We start from the raw sequence: 16,157 nt of genomic DNA, 5'->3' as shown, positions 1-16,157 counted from the left end.
GGTTTCTCTGTGGCTTTGGAGCCTGTCCTGGAACTAGTTCTGTAGACCAGGCTGGTCTCGAACTCACAGAGATCCGCCTGCCTCTGCCTCCCGAGTGCGGTTTTGGGTTTTCAAGACAGGGTTTCTCTGTATAACAGTCTTGGTTGTCCTGGAACTCACTCTATAGACTCTATGGCCTTGAACTCACTGAGATCTGCCTGTCTCTACCTCCCAAGTGCTGGGATTAAAGGCTTGAGCCACACCACTGCCAGGCCCACTAGTTTTATACTGTCTTGGTATGAGGCAGAGATCTAATTTACCCCTCCAAATAGCTGACTCTTTGTCCAGGTGCAGTTCGTCAAGTAATTCATTCTCTCACCATTAATTCTTTTTTAGAAGGAGTTTCATTTGAGTGATTAAAAAAAAAAATAAGACTACTTTAATTTGTATTTAAGGTTTGAAAAGGCCTCTGTGGAGTATCAGGAGCACCTTTGTGCCATGACAGGTGTTGATTGCTGCATCTCCAGCTTTGACAAATCTGTTCTCACATTGGCTAATGCTGGACGTAACAGTGCCAGCCCCAAACACTCTCTAAATGGTGAGCATTCAGCGTTTATATTAACAATGTTAAAGTTACAGTGCATTTATTTGTCCAGGTAAACTTACCATATGTTTCCAGGTGTTTATGGTCTATGAAATATTTACAGTTCTCAGTTTCTGTCTTCTTTCTTAATCAAATACCTTTCAGGCGAATCCAGGAAAACTGTGCTGTCCAAGCCAACTGATTGTTCCCCTGAAGTTATCAATTACCTAGGGAATAAGGCCTGCGAGTGCTACATCTCTATTGCGGATTGGGCTGCTGTGCAGGAGTGGCAGAATGCTGTCCATGATCTGAAGAAGAACACCAGCAGCACTTCACTCAGTCTGAAAGCTGATTTCAATTATATCAAGTAATGGCTGCATCTAGTCAGCGTCCTCTGCTCTGTTGATAAGTAGTCTTCCTCTGTGGTGGCAAATACTAAAATTGGTCATATTTATAAGAGGAAACCAACAGTTGGGTAAGGAAGGAATCTTCTTAGTTGGAAGATAGAATTATATATAAAGAGGCACTGCTTTAGAGAGGCTCACACAGGACAGCTATGTTTCTGAAGTACTGTTAAATATTTAAAGAAAATTTGTTTTAATGGTGAGAGTTTGTGAATATCTCTAAGTTATATTCTTTGTTTTTCTTTAATTATGCATCTCAAAATTGCGGATTTACTGCATTCCAGACACATGACTGGAAGGGCAAAGCTCATCAGAGTTGGTTCACTGTCTTTGCTTTACTGGTAACTGAACACATAATCTGTGGGAAGCATCGGGTATAGTATAGCAGGACAAAACACACTGCTTCTAACTCATGAAAATAGAAAGAGAAGAAATGGGAGGGGAAAAATAACCTGACAAAGGATTACTTGTCTTTTCTGTGCCTCAAGGAAAATAGTTAAAGTTAGGCATAGACAGTTTAGGATAGCTGTGGCAGAATGGGTGAGGTGAGAAGAAATTAAAGTCTAAGTTTGTTTTTTGGGGGGGGGGTGGTATCTTGTCAGCAGTTGAAAGCGTAGAACTGTAGAGAACAGTGGGGACATGGGGGGAGGGGGGCTGCTGCCAGAAAGCCTAAGGTCTTGTAGTAGGATAGATAATAGTGTCTAACTAACCTGAGAAGCAACTGTTGATACTGTTGTAGTTGTAATAGGAATGGGGTGAGCCAACTGATGAATATTTCCATTGCTGTTTTCAGACTCAGTGATAAGAGAAGGGACCCAGTGAATGGTGGTGGTGTAGTCAGTAATCCCAGCACTAGAAAGGTGGAGGAGATAGGAGGACAAACATCCTTAGTTACATAAGTGAATTCCAAACCAGCTTGTCTGAAAAAGATAGAAAAGAGAGGTTGAGAACATAAATCTTCCTCCTGGATGGGGGATATCTTTAGTAGAGATGGGGCAGAGGAGAGGTGTGGAGCTTGTATGAGTGGGGCCTCTCATCTTGGCACTGGAGTGTCAGAGCTATAGGAAATGATTATAGAAAAGGAAATAGTTGGAATTCTTTCAGGGATGGTAAATGATTTAACAAAACAAAACAAAAAACCCCACAAAGGTTTGGGAGATGTCTCAGTGAAAGAGTCAGGACTAAGGTATAAAACTGAGACATTAGGACGCTTTTCATGGGGAGAGAGACCAGCAGGTGGCTTGGAGAAAGCAGTGTTGAAGACTTACTTGATGTAGAATCTACTGCCAGTGTATTAACAGGTTCACAGAAAGAGGAAGGAGAGCCAGAGGTGAGAAGGCTCAACTGGTGGTCATGGCTAGGACTTTACTGAAATGGGAGCCCCATCAAGATGAAATGGTATTTCTAAATCCATTTCTTTGAAAAGTTGCTCCCTTCTACTGCTTGTTCTTCCCATTGTTCCCAGGTTACACAGGGCTGGTGAGGCCTAACACAAGCTGATGGGTATTTTAATTACAGGTCACTAAGCAGCTTTGAGTCTGGAGAGTTTGTTGAATGCACTGAGCAATTGGAATTGTTACCAGGAGAAAATATTAATCTACTTGCTGGAGGATCAAAAGAAAAAATAGGTATTTGAGAACAGTTTTTTTTTTCATGGCAAGTTTCTTAAGAGTTTGGATAGTTTTTGTTTTACTAGGAAACCTGTAAGTTCTTGTATATTTATTTGGAGTCCTATACTATATGAAGCAACATATTTCACCAAAATTGTGCTATTAATAGTTGATGAGGCAAATGAAAAAGTGGCTCAGTTAAAATTAAACTGGCAATGGTAGCGCACACCTTTAATCCCAGGACTCCAAAGGCAGGTGGACCTCTGAGTTCTCGCCATTATCCAGTGAAATCCTGTCTCAAAACAAACAAGCAAACAACAACAAAAAATTAAAACTGGGAAAAGGTGACATTAAGACTTTTAGATTGATTTAGACATTTAATTGAAAAAGCACAAAGCAGTGTTTGGGCTGCAGTTTCCTTAATTTTCATCTATATGAGCGTACTGTATATCACTGCTGTTGAGGCATTCAGAGATCTGCTGTACAGATTGAGGTTTGCCTCATGGAGAGTAGGATGCATCATGTAAGCTCTCAAGTACTTCTGTGGAGAGCTGTAAAAACAAACCAGGTGCATCCTTGATGGGTATTTGACTATAAAGGCTTTCACCATTGGCTCACCGTTGGCCAAGATGTGTAGTATTGTTTCCATGTAATTAGCCTTTTCGTTTACATTTTGGAAAAATTGCAATTTTTTAAAGAGAGGTGAGTCATTTAAAACTAATTTTCCTATCTGTAACTTTGATTTTGTTTTTTGTGTTCTTTTGGAACTCAATATGTAGACTTGGCCTGAATTCATAGGTACTGCTATGTTTGCTTTCTGGGTGCTGGGGTTAAAGACAGATTCCACCATACCTGGCAGTTTTGGTTTCTTATATAAGGTGCTCACTGTTGAAGTGTACTTATCTCTGAACTTAATTTCAAGTCTTAAAAAATCATACTTGTCTTAGAATTAGTTTGGTTTTTTTTTTCTGGTATAAGTGAATTTGGCTATAGTTATTAGTTGGTATGGTATATAGTTATTATATGGTATATAATTAATTAGTTAAATATATACTAGTAAGCTTAGGATTGAGGAGCTATCTTAGTCACTAAACTATTTGCCATACAAACATGAGGAGCTGAGTTCAGTCCATAGCATCTGTCAAAAAGTGTTGTATAATGGCATATGCTTGTAATCCTAGTGCTAGAGCAGCAGGGTAGGCTGGCCATTGAGAGACTGATAAAAAAAGATGGATGGGACTAGAGGAATGATACTGGAGGTTGACTTCTGGTCTCCAGGTGCACACACAGTGCACACCATTAAATAAAATGTGAGATTAAATTTCATGAAGTGAAGTGGAGGAAAACCTCACTGAAATGGTTACATCCTTTATAGAATCAAGTTTTGAGCGTAAAAAGAAGGGGTAAAGAAGATTTCTTACCAATATTTGCACCTTTAATGGCAGGTGATTGTTAGAAACATGAGGTATAATTTTATGTTAAATAATGTAGTTTATGTTATTAAATTTACACTATCTGAAATGTCTAGCTACCTGACCTTAAGGAAAGAAAGGAGGTATTCACTGATGATAATTACTTTATTAAATAATGCCAAAATATTTTAATAGCTTTGTACATTAAGAACAAATTAACTTAATACAATGTAACTTGTTTAGATATGAAAAAGCTGCTTCCTAACATGCTCAGCCCAGACCCACGGGAGCTTCAGAAATCCATTGAAGTCCAGCTGTTGAGAAGCTCGGTCTTTTTGGCAACTGCTTTAAACCATGTGGAACAAGATCAGAAATGGCAGTCCTTAACTGAGTGAGTCACAAGTGTACACATTGGCAGGCAGCAGCAAAAAATTGAAACTACAGATGTGTAGAAACCCCTGAAAGCAGACATCTTGTTTTGTTCATAATCTACTATAGAGCAGACTGCTTTCCTTACTGTGACCCCTGATTTTTTTTTTTTGATGCCAAATGGTAGTGCCTTAGCCACTTCATTCTAGTGGTTACAAGATAAAGAATCTTGTTAATTAATTGACAACAAATATGTTCTTTCAGAAATGTGGTAAAGTACTTGAAGCAAACCTCACGCATAGCTATTGGACCACTAAGACTGTCTACGCTAACAGTGTCACAATCCTTGCCAGTACTGAGTACCCTGCAGTTGTACTGCTCATCTGCTCTCGAGAACACGGTTTCTAATAGACTGTCAACAGAGGTGTGTAGGTGTATGTGTGTGTGTGTGTGTGTTCTTCAAAATTTCTTAGTTTAGTGTATGTGTACAGTAGATTGTTTTGCCTGTATGTGTCTGCACCACTTGCATGTCTGGTGCCCCTAGAAGCCAGAAGAAGGCATTAGATCCCCTAGGGCTGGAGTTACAAATGAATGTGAGCCACCATGTGGGTGCTGGGAATTGAACCTTGGTCCTTTGAAAGAGTAACAAGTGCTCTTAACAACAGAGCCATCTCTCTAGTCCTGAAGTATATTTTTTTGTAAGTATTCTCTATGAGTGTTAATATATTAGTATAGATCAAAGACCTAATTTTCTCAGTTTTTAAGGTAGAATTTGTAGTTGGGTAAGCTGGTGAACTTAAATCTGAAATGTATTCCTAGATAGATTTTCATTTGAGGTGGTATAGGACAGATGGAAGAATCTAAGGTTTTGACTAATTGATGAATCTTGGTTTTTCGTTTATGTAAATTTTGGATTTCACTTATACCCTTTCTCTTTCTTAATAGAGTAAACTTCAACCAGAAAGAGAACCTTTGCAAAGAACTTGCAACCTTTAAAAATTATAAAATCAATAGTTTAATGCTTTTCTGCAATTTTTGGTTTAGAGTAAATATATATTTTCACAGATGCACTTTATTAGTAAATATATTGACAAATTATACTTAATATTCTGAGTTTATTTATTAAAACAAAGGTTTTCTGTTTAGGTGTGTCTTAGTTTCTTTTTTATTGCTCCGATGACATAGTCTTGCCAAGGCAGCTCATAAAAGAAAGTGTTTGATTTGGGGATACAGTTTCGAAGGGTTAAGTTCAGGGTTTCAGACCAAAGGCATGGCAGCTGAGGCCTTACGTTTTGATCTCGAAATTGAAAGCAGAGAGAAAGTAAGAAACACTGAATGTCTTTTGAAACTTCAAAATCTGTCCCAATTGACTCATTCAACAAGACCACATCTACTAATCCTTCCTAAATAGTTCTACCAACTGGGGATCAAGTATTCAAATACATGCACCTTTGGGGGCCATTCTCATTTACACCAGCACAGGTTGGAAGAAGGTTTTAGAGAAGTTAGACTATATAGTCTATCTTGAGCTTATTAGAAGAGACTGTTTTTTTTTTTTTTTTTTTTTTTGTTTTACACAAGTCTTTTGTCTCTCTGCTGCCAGGACTGTCTTATCCCACTCTTCAGTGATGCTCTTCGCTCATGTAAACAACATGATGTGCGACCTTGGATGCAGGCATTGAGATATACCATGTACCAAAATCAGCTGTTAGAGAAAATTAAAGGTAACTATCTCTTTCTCTCATTCTTTAAATAACCATGGCTGCCCTAAAACTTACTGTGTAGACCATGCTGACCTCAAACTCACAGAGACCCACCTACCCCTTTCTTTCAAATGCTGGGATTAAAAGCATGTGCCACCTCTTGGGCCCATTTTCTTTTCCTGTTTTTGAGACAGGGTTTCTCTAGTGTTGGAGCCTGTCCTGGAACTAGCTCTTGTAGACTAGGCTGGCCTTGAACTCACAGATCTACCTGCCTCTGCCTTCCAAGTGCAGGGATTAAAGGCGGATTAAAGGTGTGCACCACCACCACCCGCCTCCATTTTCTTTTTCTTAAAGTTAACTTTACTGAGATATAAATTATATATTTAAGTATGCAGTTTGGTTTGTTTTTTCCTATCTACCTCTATGTACCCACCAGTATAGACAGGATGGAGAACATTTCTCTTAACACTAGAAAATCCCATGTCTCTTTTCAGGTTACTAACATTGTCCCTGTCTCAGGATGATTTGCTTCCTATTTCTGTAAATTAGACTTACGTTTGCTGATGTTTTCACATAAATGGAATTAGGATACATCCTCATATCTGGCATCACTAGCTTACATGATATTTTCAAGGTTCTCTCATGTTAACTTGTCAGTAAAGTGGTCTTTTTTATTGTTAGTAATACTCCACTGTATGGATGTGCCACCATTTGTTTTTTTTCCCCATTTTTTCTTGGTTCTTCTAATTGGGTAGCTAAGTATGAAGCTGCTATAAACATTGGTGTTACTTATTTCCCTTGTTGCTTCAACCAAATTTATTTTCATTTTGTGCATAAGAATTTGCCTGCGTTTGTGTATATGTACTTCATTTGTGCCTAGAGGCCAGAAGAGGGTGCTGTATCCTCTTGAACTGGTGTTACAGGCAGTTGTGAGCCATCTAGTGGGTGCTGGAAACCCTCCTCTGCAAAAAGCAGGAGCTCTAAACTGACAAGTTGTCTCTCCAGCCTCTGACCTAGGCTCTTCTAACAATTCAGATGTTACAATGTTAATTTCTTCTAGAGAATGATTTTCACTCTGCTCTTCTTGGTTGTGTCCCTTCATTCTAATACTGTATTAAGTCATGAACTGTGCTACTTGTTGGGTTTTGAAGATTAGCTCTCTTTGGAAAGGTGGTGAGGAAGGGTATGCTTAGGGAACAGAGTCTGGAGTTAGTGACTTGGGAATTAATGAAACAGTTTTTTTTTCTTTCCAGAAAAAACAGTACCAATTAGAAGTCATCTCATGGAATTAGGTCTGACGGCAGCAAAATTTGCTAGAAAATGGGGGAATGTGTCCTTGGCAACAAGACTGCTGGCACAGTGCAGCGAGGTTCAGCTGGGAAAGACAACCACTGCCCAGGACTTAGTCCAGCATTTTAAAAAACTGTCCACTCAAGGTCAAGTAGATGAAAAATGGGGGCCTGAGCTTGATATTGAAAAAACCAAGTTGTTATATACAGCAGGTTAGTAAAAGCATATAAGGAAAACTGAATGCATGTTTCTGTGTGTGATGTAAGAAGTATTTCCAGCTTTTATAGATCAGTGTCCTTCAGTAAGACATGTTTTCACAGATCATTGATTATCCCTGGATTCGTTTATTTTCCTTTTTGCAAGTGTCGTGTGCCTGCTTATTTGTATATATGGGAGCACACATGTGAGTGCAAGTTCACATCTGTGTTCATGTATGTTTGTAGGCTAGAGGTTGACAATGTCCTTAATTTATATCCATCTCATATACTGAGGCAAGGTTTTTCACTTGAACCCAGAACTCACTTGGTTAGGGTAGCCTTACTAGCCAACTTGTTCTGTGTATCTCCACTAGCCCTTCTCTGAGTGCTGGATTTTTAGTCTTTCATGTCTACTCAGCATTTCCGTGGATTCTGGGGACTCAAAACTATCGTCCTTAATGCCACTTACATTACAAGCATTTAACCAGTGATCCATCTTCCCAGCCCCTGAATTTTTTTATTGTTATTATGACAAGGTCTAACTCTCTTAGCCTATCTGAAACTTACTAAGTCAGCCAGGCTGGCCTCTACCTCATAAGGCATGTGTTATCATGCCTGGCTGACTTTATCATATTTTATTTATTTGAATCTTAGTTCTGTTTTTTTTTATTTTAAAGTGTGAATACCTGCATGTACATACATATGTGTCACATATGTGGCTGGTACCCAGAAAAGCCAGAATGGGGTGTTTGGATCCCATGGAACTAGAGTTGCATGAGGTTGTAAGCTACCTACCTGATCTGGGTGCTGGGAACTGAACCTGGGTTTCTGCAAGAGGAGTGGCTACTCTTAACTCCTGGACCCATGTCTCTAGTCCCTAGTTCATGTTTTTAAAAATAAAAACAAATTAAATAGCTAAATAAATAATTGCTTAATCTTGAAATAACTTATTCTACTCTTAAGAGTAAATAAATCAGTGGTTTTGTATGTGTATGTCTTTTTTTGTATAGGCCAATCAACACACGCAATGGAAATGTTGAGTTCTTGTGCCATATCCTTTTGCAAGTCTGCGAAAGCTGAGTATGCTGTGGCCAAGTCAATTCTGACTCTGGCAAAATGGATCCAAGCAGAATGGAAAGAGATTTCAGGACAGCTGAGACAGGTGTACAGAGCTCAGCAGCAGCAGAACTTTCCAGGCCTTTCTACTTTGTCTAGAAATATACTTGCTCTAATAGAGCTGCAATCTGCTAATACAGTGGGAGAAGAACACCCTCGAATTGAGAGTGAATCTACAGGTACAATTTTATTCTTTTTTTAGCTTTAAAAATAATTTATGTTATAATCAATGTTATGCTAGCTGTATTTTGCCACAAAAATTCAATTAACAAAAATATAGCACATTGGCAGTAACTAGTACTTAATGTTGTATATCCAGCTTTTCAGATGTAAGTTCCTTTCCTGACTTAGAGGGGGTATTTTTGCATTGATTCATGAAAGAGTAAATGTCAGGCACAACAGGTACATAGCTTGTTGGTTGTTGGAGCACACAAAGACTCAAGTTTCTTACTGTGTCTGATACTAGCAAAGTTACTTGGCTACAAAGGATGACTGGTTAAACAAAATGTATTGCTTTTGTTTTTTCTTCTTTCCTTCTTTTTTTGGTCTTTTTTGTTATTTTGTCTTTTTTTTTTTCTTTCTGGAGCTGAGGACCGAACCCAGTCAAGCGCTCTACCACTGAGCTAAATCCCCAACCCCTCTTCTTTCCTTCTTGTTTTGTTTGAAGAGCGGAGGGTGCTGGAAATTGTGGGGTCTTTGGCATGCTAGGCAGGAGTTAATAACACTGAACTACATCCTTACTTTCTGTTTGTTTGTTTTTCCTTTCTTTTTCTTACTTTTTTTCTTTTTGAGATAGTCTAGCTGGCCAGGAAGTTGCTATGTACTACCAGTCTGGCTTCAGACTCACAGAGATCTTCCTGCCTCTGATGCCCAACTGCTGGAATTAAAAGAATATGTCACCACACCTACCTGTTTCTTTTTTGAGATAGTATCTTTCTTTCTACATATTGTAACTGACCTCACATCAAAACTTTCCGTTTTGAATGTCTTGAATGTTGAGTTATAGGCAGTTGGCACCGTGTCCTCTTTTATAATTTTTTTTGCTAGGTGTAGACTCCATGCCTCATACACGCTATCTACGTGTGTGTGTGTGTGCATGCACGTGTGGATGCATGCATGTGTTTTGCTGGGTATAGACTCCATACCTCATGCATGCTAATTTTACTGAGAAAACTGATTTCTTACACACCTACATTTTTGTTGTGAAGAAGCTTAGGGTTTAAATTACTTAAATTGTATTTTGTTGGTTTGCACTAGTTTTTAAAAAAATATTTCTAGTGTATCTATTAAACAGTTCTTTATATTCATAAGGGATATGTCTTAAAACCATGGCATATGAATTCAATAAGCCAAGCAGTTTTCTTTCTGTAGAAAGGAAGTAAAGATCTGTTTACCCTGTTAGTCTCTATGGTATGCTTATCACCCGTGCATTGTTTTTACCAAATGCTTAAAATTGTTCTAGTCATGAGAGACTAACACTCAAGAGCAGGATATAAGACATTTCTACAGTACATCCAACACCTAAGCTATTGCTAAAGCTAGTGTCATTATAGGCATGGGTGTGTCCACAGATGATTACATAAGCTGATGCCTTTTAATATAGTCACACTGCAGAACAAATACCCAAATTTGGGTCGTTAACAATTTATATACTCTGATATATTGGACTTATTACTTGCTTAAAATTAATAAAGACTTAACAGGTCAATGCGAACACCACTAGAAGTTATGAACATAACACTGAGCTCTTGTTATTTTTCCTGTCTTGGCAGTGCATATTGGAGTTGGAGAACCTGACTTCATTTTGGGACAGTTGTATCATCTGTCTTCAGTGCAGGCACCAGAAGTAGCCAAATCTTGGGCAGCATTGGCTAGTTGGGCTTATAGGTGGGGCAGAAAGGTGGTTGACAATGCCAGGTATGTATGTTTCAATGTGCAGTTAATGTAAGACACTGCAAAACAGATATATAATGCTGATTTTGGAGAGTTTTGGTACCTGAAATACTTGATGACTTGTTTATTTTTATAGTCAGGGAGAAGGTGTTCGTCTGTTGCCTAGAGAAAAATCTGAAGTTCAAAATCTGCTTCCAGATACTATAACTGAAGAAGAGAAAGAGAGAATATATGGTATTCTTGGACAAGCAGTATGTCGGCCAGCAGGAATTCAGGCAAGGAAAACATGATACAGTGATTTTTGGGAGAGTAGTGCCAACATTCCTGTTGTAACTTTTTTTTTTTGTTTTTTGTTTTTTTTTGAGGAAATTGGCCACATTTATTTGTTTGTTTTTGGTTCTTTTGAGAGAAGATTTCTCTATATGGTGCCTGTTCTGGACCTAACTCTGTAGACCAGGCTGTCCTCAAACTCACAGAGATCTGCCTGCCTCTGCTGGGATCAGTAATTGGCTACTTTATTAAATAGTGAATGAGGTTTAAGTTGTTTGTGTTGCAAATAAAAATCTCAAATTTTAAGATGATATGTAGTTATCTTTTTCCTAAGATCAGAATTTCTTGAGAAATCAAGTAGTTTCTCTATGGTTCTGATGAAAATAGGTGAAGTTCCTTTTGTGTAAATTTACTTTCTCTTAATTACTCTTCTGTTCTGAAGTTAGGTTCTTGGGCTGGTAGTATACTTAGGGTAAAAACACACTTATAGTGTATGTGAGTGAGACTATGGGTTTAATCCCCCAGAACTCAGAAAAATGTCTCTTTACAAGACTACCTGGGAACTTTTAAAGTATGACATTGCATGGGGGGCATCTCCCTCCCCAAATTCTTCTTAATGTTTGTTTAACATCAATTAAATAACCTGGGTTGTGGGAGTGTGCATGTGCTAGTAGGCAAGAGTTGTGATATTCTCTGCCACTGGTGATTGCCATAAATTGGCTGATATGGGGAACAGTGGACTGGGTGAACTGCACAGTGTTGTCCCTCCTCAAAGTATCCTGTAAGTTCTGTAGTTCTGTAGCTTTGAATATGTAGATGCAGCATTCAAAGAAGGTGTGGGTTTTATTTGCAAGGCTAAATTCTGTTGACTGAGTTCTGTTCTAAAATTGTACCCATGAATCTCTGTTAAAGCTGTTGTGATGTATATTTACAATATTGTAAATAGAGTTGTGTTTATTCTGTTTTTTTACATCCTTTGAACAAATTTTTCTACAGACAGAATATTGTAGTTTGGAAGCATTTAAAATACAGAAAATGAGAAGTCTTTTAAATTTTGCCTAAAACACTTAAAACCTTATTGGCTGCGTTAGTAAGTATATCATAGAGACACTTAATAATGGATTCAGTATATCATGTATGAGAACAATCTTTCCATGTGGTAATCTGATTGTGTATCTTTCTTTCATTTCATCTGAAGTATTCTATGTTCACATTTCTTTAGGATGAAGATATAACACTTCAGATTACAGAAAGTGAAGATAATGAGGAAGATGACATGGTTGATGTTATCTGGCGGCAGTTAATATCAAGCTGCCCGTGGCTTTCCGAACTCGATGAAAATGCAACTGAAGGTGTTATTAAAGTGTGGAGGAAAGTTGTGGATAGAATCTTCAGCCTGTACAAACTATCTTGCAGTGCATATTTTACTTTCCTTAAGCTCAACGCTGGGCAAGTAGGTGGCACAGCCTTCTAAAGAAAATTATTTGGAATTTCTTTCCTTTAGACAAAAGGAGTAGTAACAGAAATGGTTTCCTTATCCCTTTATTGTTCACTTAGATTCTGTTAGATGAGGATGACCCCAGACTCCACTTAAGTCGCAGAGCAGAGCAGAGCACTGATGATGTGATTGTGATGGCTACCCTGCGACTGCTCAGACTGCTGGTGAAGCATGCTGGTGAGCTCCGGCAGTATCTGGAACATGGCTTGGAGACAACCCCTACTGCTCCATGGAGAGGTAATGACCAAATTAAAATGCTCTCTTTAATTAATCTGTTTCTGAGTGGGATTGAAATAGTTTCTCTCCCTCTCTCTCTCTCTCTCTCTCTCTCTCTCTCTCTCTCTCCAGACAGGATTTTTTTGGAGCCTGTCCTGGAACCAGGCTGGTCTCGAACTCACAGAGATCCACCTGCTTCTGCCTCCCAAATGCTGGCATTAAAGGCATGCGCCACCACCGCCCGGCTTGAAATAATTTCTCTATGTTCCTTATTTGAAGATGTTAGAGAATAGCCAGGCTAGTTCTTAGGATATACTGGACCGTTTGATGTCTCATGAACATCTCTTCTCCTACCTTGTAGAGAACTGAGAAGCTAAAAGGCTGAAGCTTTTTATTATCAGAAATCAGTTTTAGAGAGGGTGGTGAAAATAAGTGGAGAATTTAGTCACAGTCACCTCATCTACCTTCTTTGAGACATATGTTGAGCATATCATTCAATATTATATTGCTCTGGACTGTGATTACAGTTCTACCCTATGCAGACTTGCAATCAAAAATGATTTTGTATGGGTCTTGTTACCACGGGGAGAACTTTGGCTTCCTTAATATCTGTGCTGATGCTGACATACATCAGGTTTTATCCTTTTGCATTCCCAAAGTTCATAGGTTTTAATCACTTTATCATCTTCTCCTGAAGGAATTATTCCACAGCTTTTCTCACGCTTAAACCACCCTGAAGTGTATGTGCGCCAGAGTATTTGTAACCTCCTTTGCCGTGTGGCCCAAGATTCCCCACATCTCATACTGTATCCTGCAATAGTAGGAACCATATCACTTAGCAGTGAATCCCAGGCTTCAGGTATGCAACATTAAAATGCTTTTATTTATTTAAGATAGAGTCTCACTGTTTCACCCTAGTGGCCTGGTACTCATTGTAGAACAGACTGGTATTGCACCACAGAGTGCTCGTGTTAAAGACGTGCACTCCCTTGCCTAGCTAAAATATTGCTGCTTAATTTTACTAGAAAATTTTAAATCTCTTTGGGTGATGTCTTCTTAAGTTGAGAGCATGTATTTTTTTTTTTTTTTTTTGGTAGTGGTTCTGACTTACTGAAGAAGTAACTAATGTGTGTCTTTAATACATGTTTTGCATGTTATTGTTACTCTTTACAATATACCAGGAACTTGGCATAGAGCTGTTTAAGGTAAACATTAGACCCCACTCTAGCCTGGGGAGGGCTTCTTGTTTGCTTTCCATCTTCCTCCAGCTTTCCCCTGTTAGTTTATAGTATTTATAAACATACGTGAAAAGCTCAGCTTGTGAAAGTGCAGAACACCATAATCTTTAACATCATGCACAGCCCTGTGGCTGTGAATTACGTTATTCTTGTTTTCCATACCAAATGTGTGCATGTATCCCTCTTGCATCCCACTGTAGGAAATAAGTTTTCTTCTGCGATCCCTACTTTACTTGGAAATATTCAAGGAGAAGAACTGCTGGTTTCTGAATGTGAAGGAGGAAGTCCTCCTGCATCTCAGGATAGCAACAAAGATGAACCTAAAAGTGGTTTAAATGAAGACCAGGCCATGATGCAGGATTGCTACAGCAAAATTGTAGATAAACTGTCCTCTGCCAACCCAACGATGGTTTTACAGGTACAAAAAACTAATTTGTTTTAAAGTAGTATTCATTGCAACCTCCTCCCCAAACCCTAAAGTTAATATCTTAGGGGAATCATATCAGAGAACCAAAGCTTTACGAATAATCAGAATTTGTCTCACTAATCTATGTTGATAGTTTCTGAGGAGTTTTCTATGAGATATGCATTACCCGTGTCTGATTTGATGCTGCCTTGTGAGCCATGTGGATGTGTTGTATCTGCAGGTTCAGATGCTTGTGGCAGAGCTACGTAGGGTCACTGTGCTCTGGGATGAGCTCTGGCTGGGAGTTTTGTTACAGCAGCACATGTATGTCCTGAGACGCATTCAGCAGCTGGAGGATGAGGTGAAGAGAGTCCAGAACAACAACACCTTGCGCAAGTATGTCTTCACTCCTTCACTACTTCTGTCTTTTAGACTCACTCGTTTTATGTGTGTGAGTGTTTGCCTGCAGATATATATGTGTACCACGTGTTTGCCGGGTGCCTACCCAAGTCAGGAGAGAGCATTAGATCCCCTGAAACTAGAGTTAAGGATGGTTGTGAGCTGCCGTGTAGGTGCTGGGAACTGAATCTGGATTCTCTATAAGAGCAGACAGTGCTCTTACTGCTAAGCCATCTTTCAATTGCTTTCTTTACTTTTTTTCTTTATAATGTGTTAATCAGCACAACAAAATTCATAGTCTTAACCATTTTTAACTGTACAGTTAAGTGGGTTATTACAATATGCATTCATAGTACCGTGCTTTCATCACCACTACCTTCTGCTAGAATCATTCCCAATTCCAGAAAGGCTCTGTTCTCAGTAATAAACTCTGTTTGCCCCAACTTTCCTCCTCATTACCTCTAGTTCTTATTTCTTGCTTTGTGAACTCTCCTGCTTTACGTGTATCATGAGTGGAATCGGTGTATTTGTCCTTTTGTAACTTTCATTTAGCGCCATGTTTTCAGGGTTTACCTTGCTATGGCATGCATGGGTCTGCTACATGGTTAGTGAATAATACCACATTGTATAGATAGATTCTCCAGATTAGAACATTTTATCATTTATGTATATGTATATGCTGTGCATATGTAGGAAAGAAGACAATTTATGGGAGTTGGGTGTTCTCTTTTACCAGTAGGTCTCGGAGATCAAACTTTGGGTTTTCAAGTTTAGCAGCAAATACCCTTAAACTACTGAGCCATTGTGTTAGCCCTCGTGAACCAGGTTTTACTGTTTGCTGTTTGATTGATCTTTTAGTAGAGATTTGGGTTTGGTTTTAGCTGTGTGAGCAATGTGCAGTATCTGTCTGTGCCCTTGCTTTGGATTATTTTGTATGTAATGCTGTCGATTTTATGTCCAATGCTATGATCTTGTTAAGCCTAGGAGTCTTTTCCGCAATGATTGTGCCATTTTATGTTCTAACTTTCATGAGGATCCTGGTTTTCTCCTATTGTTGCCAAAATGTAATTTTAATATGTAATGCATGATGTGTGCATGCATGCCATGGCCTTTCTGTAGAGATCAGAGAACAACCTTGGGTGTTAGGCCTCCTTTGCACCTTATTTAAGGCAGAACCTCTACTTCTCTACTTTTTGTCTTCTGCTGTATGTACGAGACTACTTGACTCATGAGCTTCTGGGGATTCTCTTTTCTTTACCTTGCATATCCCTGTCATGTGTTATGATTACAGCACTCCCATCACATCATCTGGCTTTTACATGACTTCTGAGGATTCTAATTCAACTCTGCATGCTTGTGCGGCAAATTTTTACCACCTGAGCCATTCACTCAGTTAACATTTGGAACTTGCTTGGGAGTTTTGTTCATAATCCTCATGTAGTTTCAATTTTTATTTTTTTAACAACATATAATGTGTAGCTTTTTTTTTTCTGTCATTGATCAATGGATATCCTTGCAGAATGTTGAATTAAGTTGTTTTGTTGTTGAGATGTGGGAGTTTTTAGAAAAACATT

At 38.7% G+C, this 16,157-nt stretch overlaps 1 protein-coding gene across 4 annotated transcripts in view; it reads left to right on the top strand.

Moving 5' to 3' along the window:
- The window catches only part of Smg1 (SMG1, nonsense mediated mRNA decay associated PI3K related kinase), a 103,975-nt gene that overhangs the window by 54,988 nt on the left and 32,830 nt on the right, over nucleotides 1-16,157 (top strand). For all 4 annotated transcript variants that reach the window (XM_005351046.3, XM_026781414.1, XM_013347673.2 and 1 more), the window contains 15 exons: nucleotides 435-577; nucleotides 728-929; nucleotides 2,485-2,594; nucleotides 4,232-4,379; nucleotides 4,622-4,781; nucleotides 5,961-6,081; nucleotides 7,314-7,562; nucleotides 8,558-8,842; nucleotides 10,436-10,580; nucleotides 10,693-10,831; nucleotides 12,049-12,279; nucleotides 12,384-12,561; nucleotides 13,238-13,399; nucleotides 13,979-14,196; nucleotides 14,426-14,580. In XM_005351046.3, the coding sequence (XP_005351103.1) occupies nucleotides 435-577; nucleotides 728-929; nucleotides 2,485-2,594; nucleotides 4,232-4,379; nucleotides 4,622-4,781; nucleotides 5,961-6,081; nucleotides 7,314-7,562; nucleotides 8,558-8,842; nucleotides 10,436-10,580; nucleotides 10,693-10,831; nucleotides 12,049-12,279; nucleotides 12,384-12,561; nucleotides 13,238-13,399; nucleotides 13,979-14,196; nucleotides 14,426-14,580 (2,646 nt within the window). The remainder of the gene's footprint in view (nucleotides 1-434; nucleotides 578-727; nucleotides 930-2,484; nucleotides 2,595-4,231; nucleotides 4,380-4,621; nucleotides 4,782-5,960; nucleotides 6,082-7,313; nucleotides 7,563-8,557; nucleotides 8,843-10,435; nucleotides 10,581-10,692; nucleotides 10,832-12,048; nucleotides 12,280-12,383; nucleotides 12,562-13,237; nucleotides 13,400-13,978; nucleotides 14,197-14,425; nucleotides 14,581-16,157) is intronic.

This window comes from Microtus ochrogaster, chromosome 8, assembly GCF_000317375.1.
Source record: "Microtus ochrogaster isolate Prairie Vole_2 chromosome 8, MicOch1.0, whole genome shotgun sequence".
Lineage (NCBI taxonomy): Eukaryota > Metazoa > Chordata > Mammalia > Rodentia > Cricetidae > Microtus > Microtus ochrogaster.
Note: the sequence above shows the minus strand (reverse complement) of the source record. Positions and strands in the feature narration are given on the sequence as shown.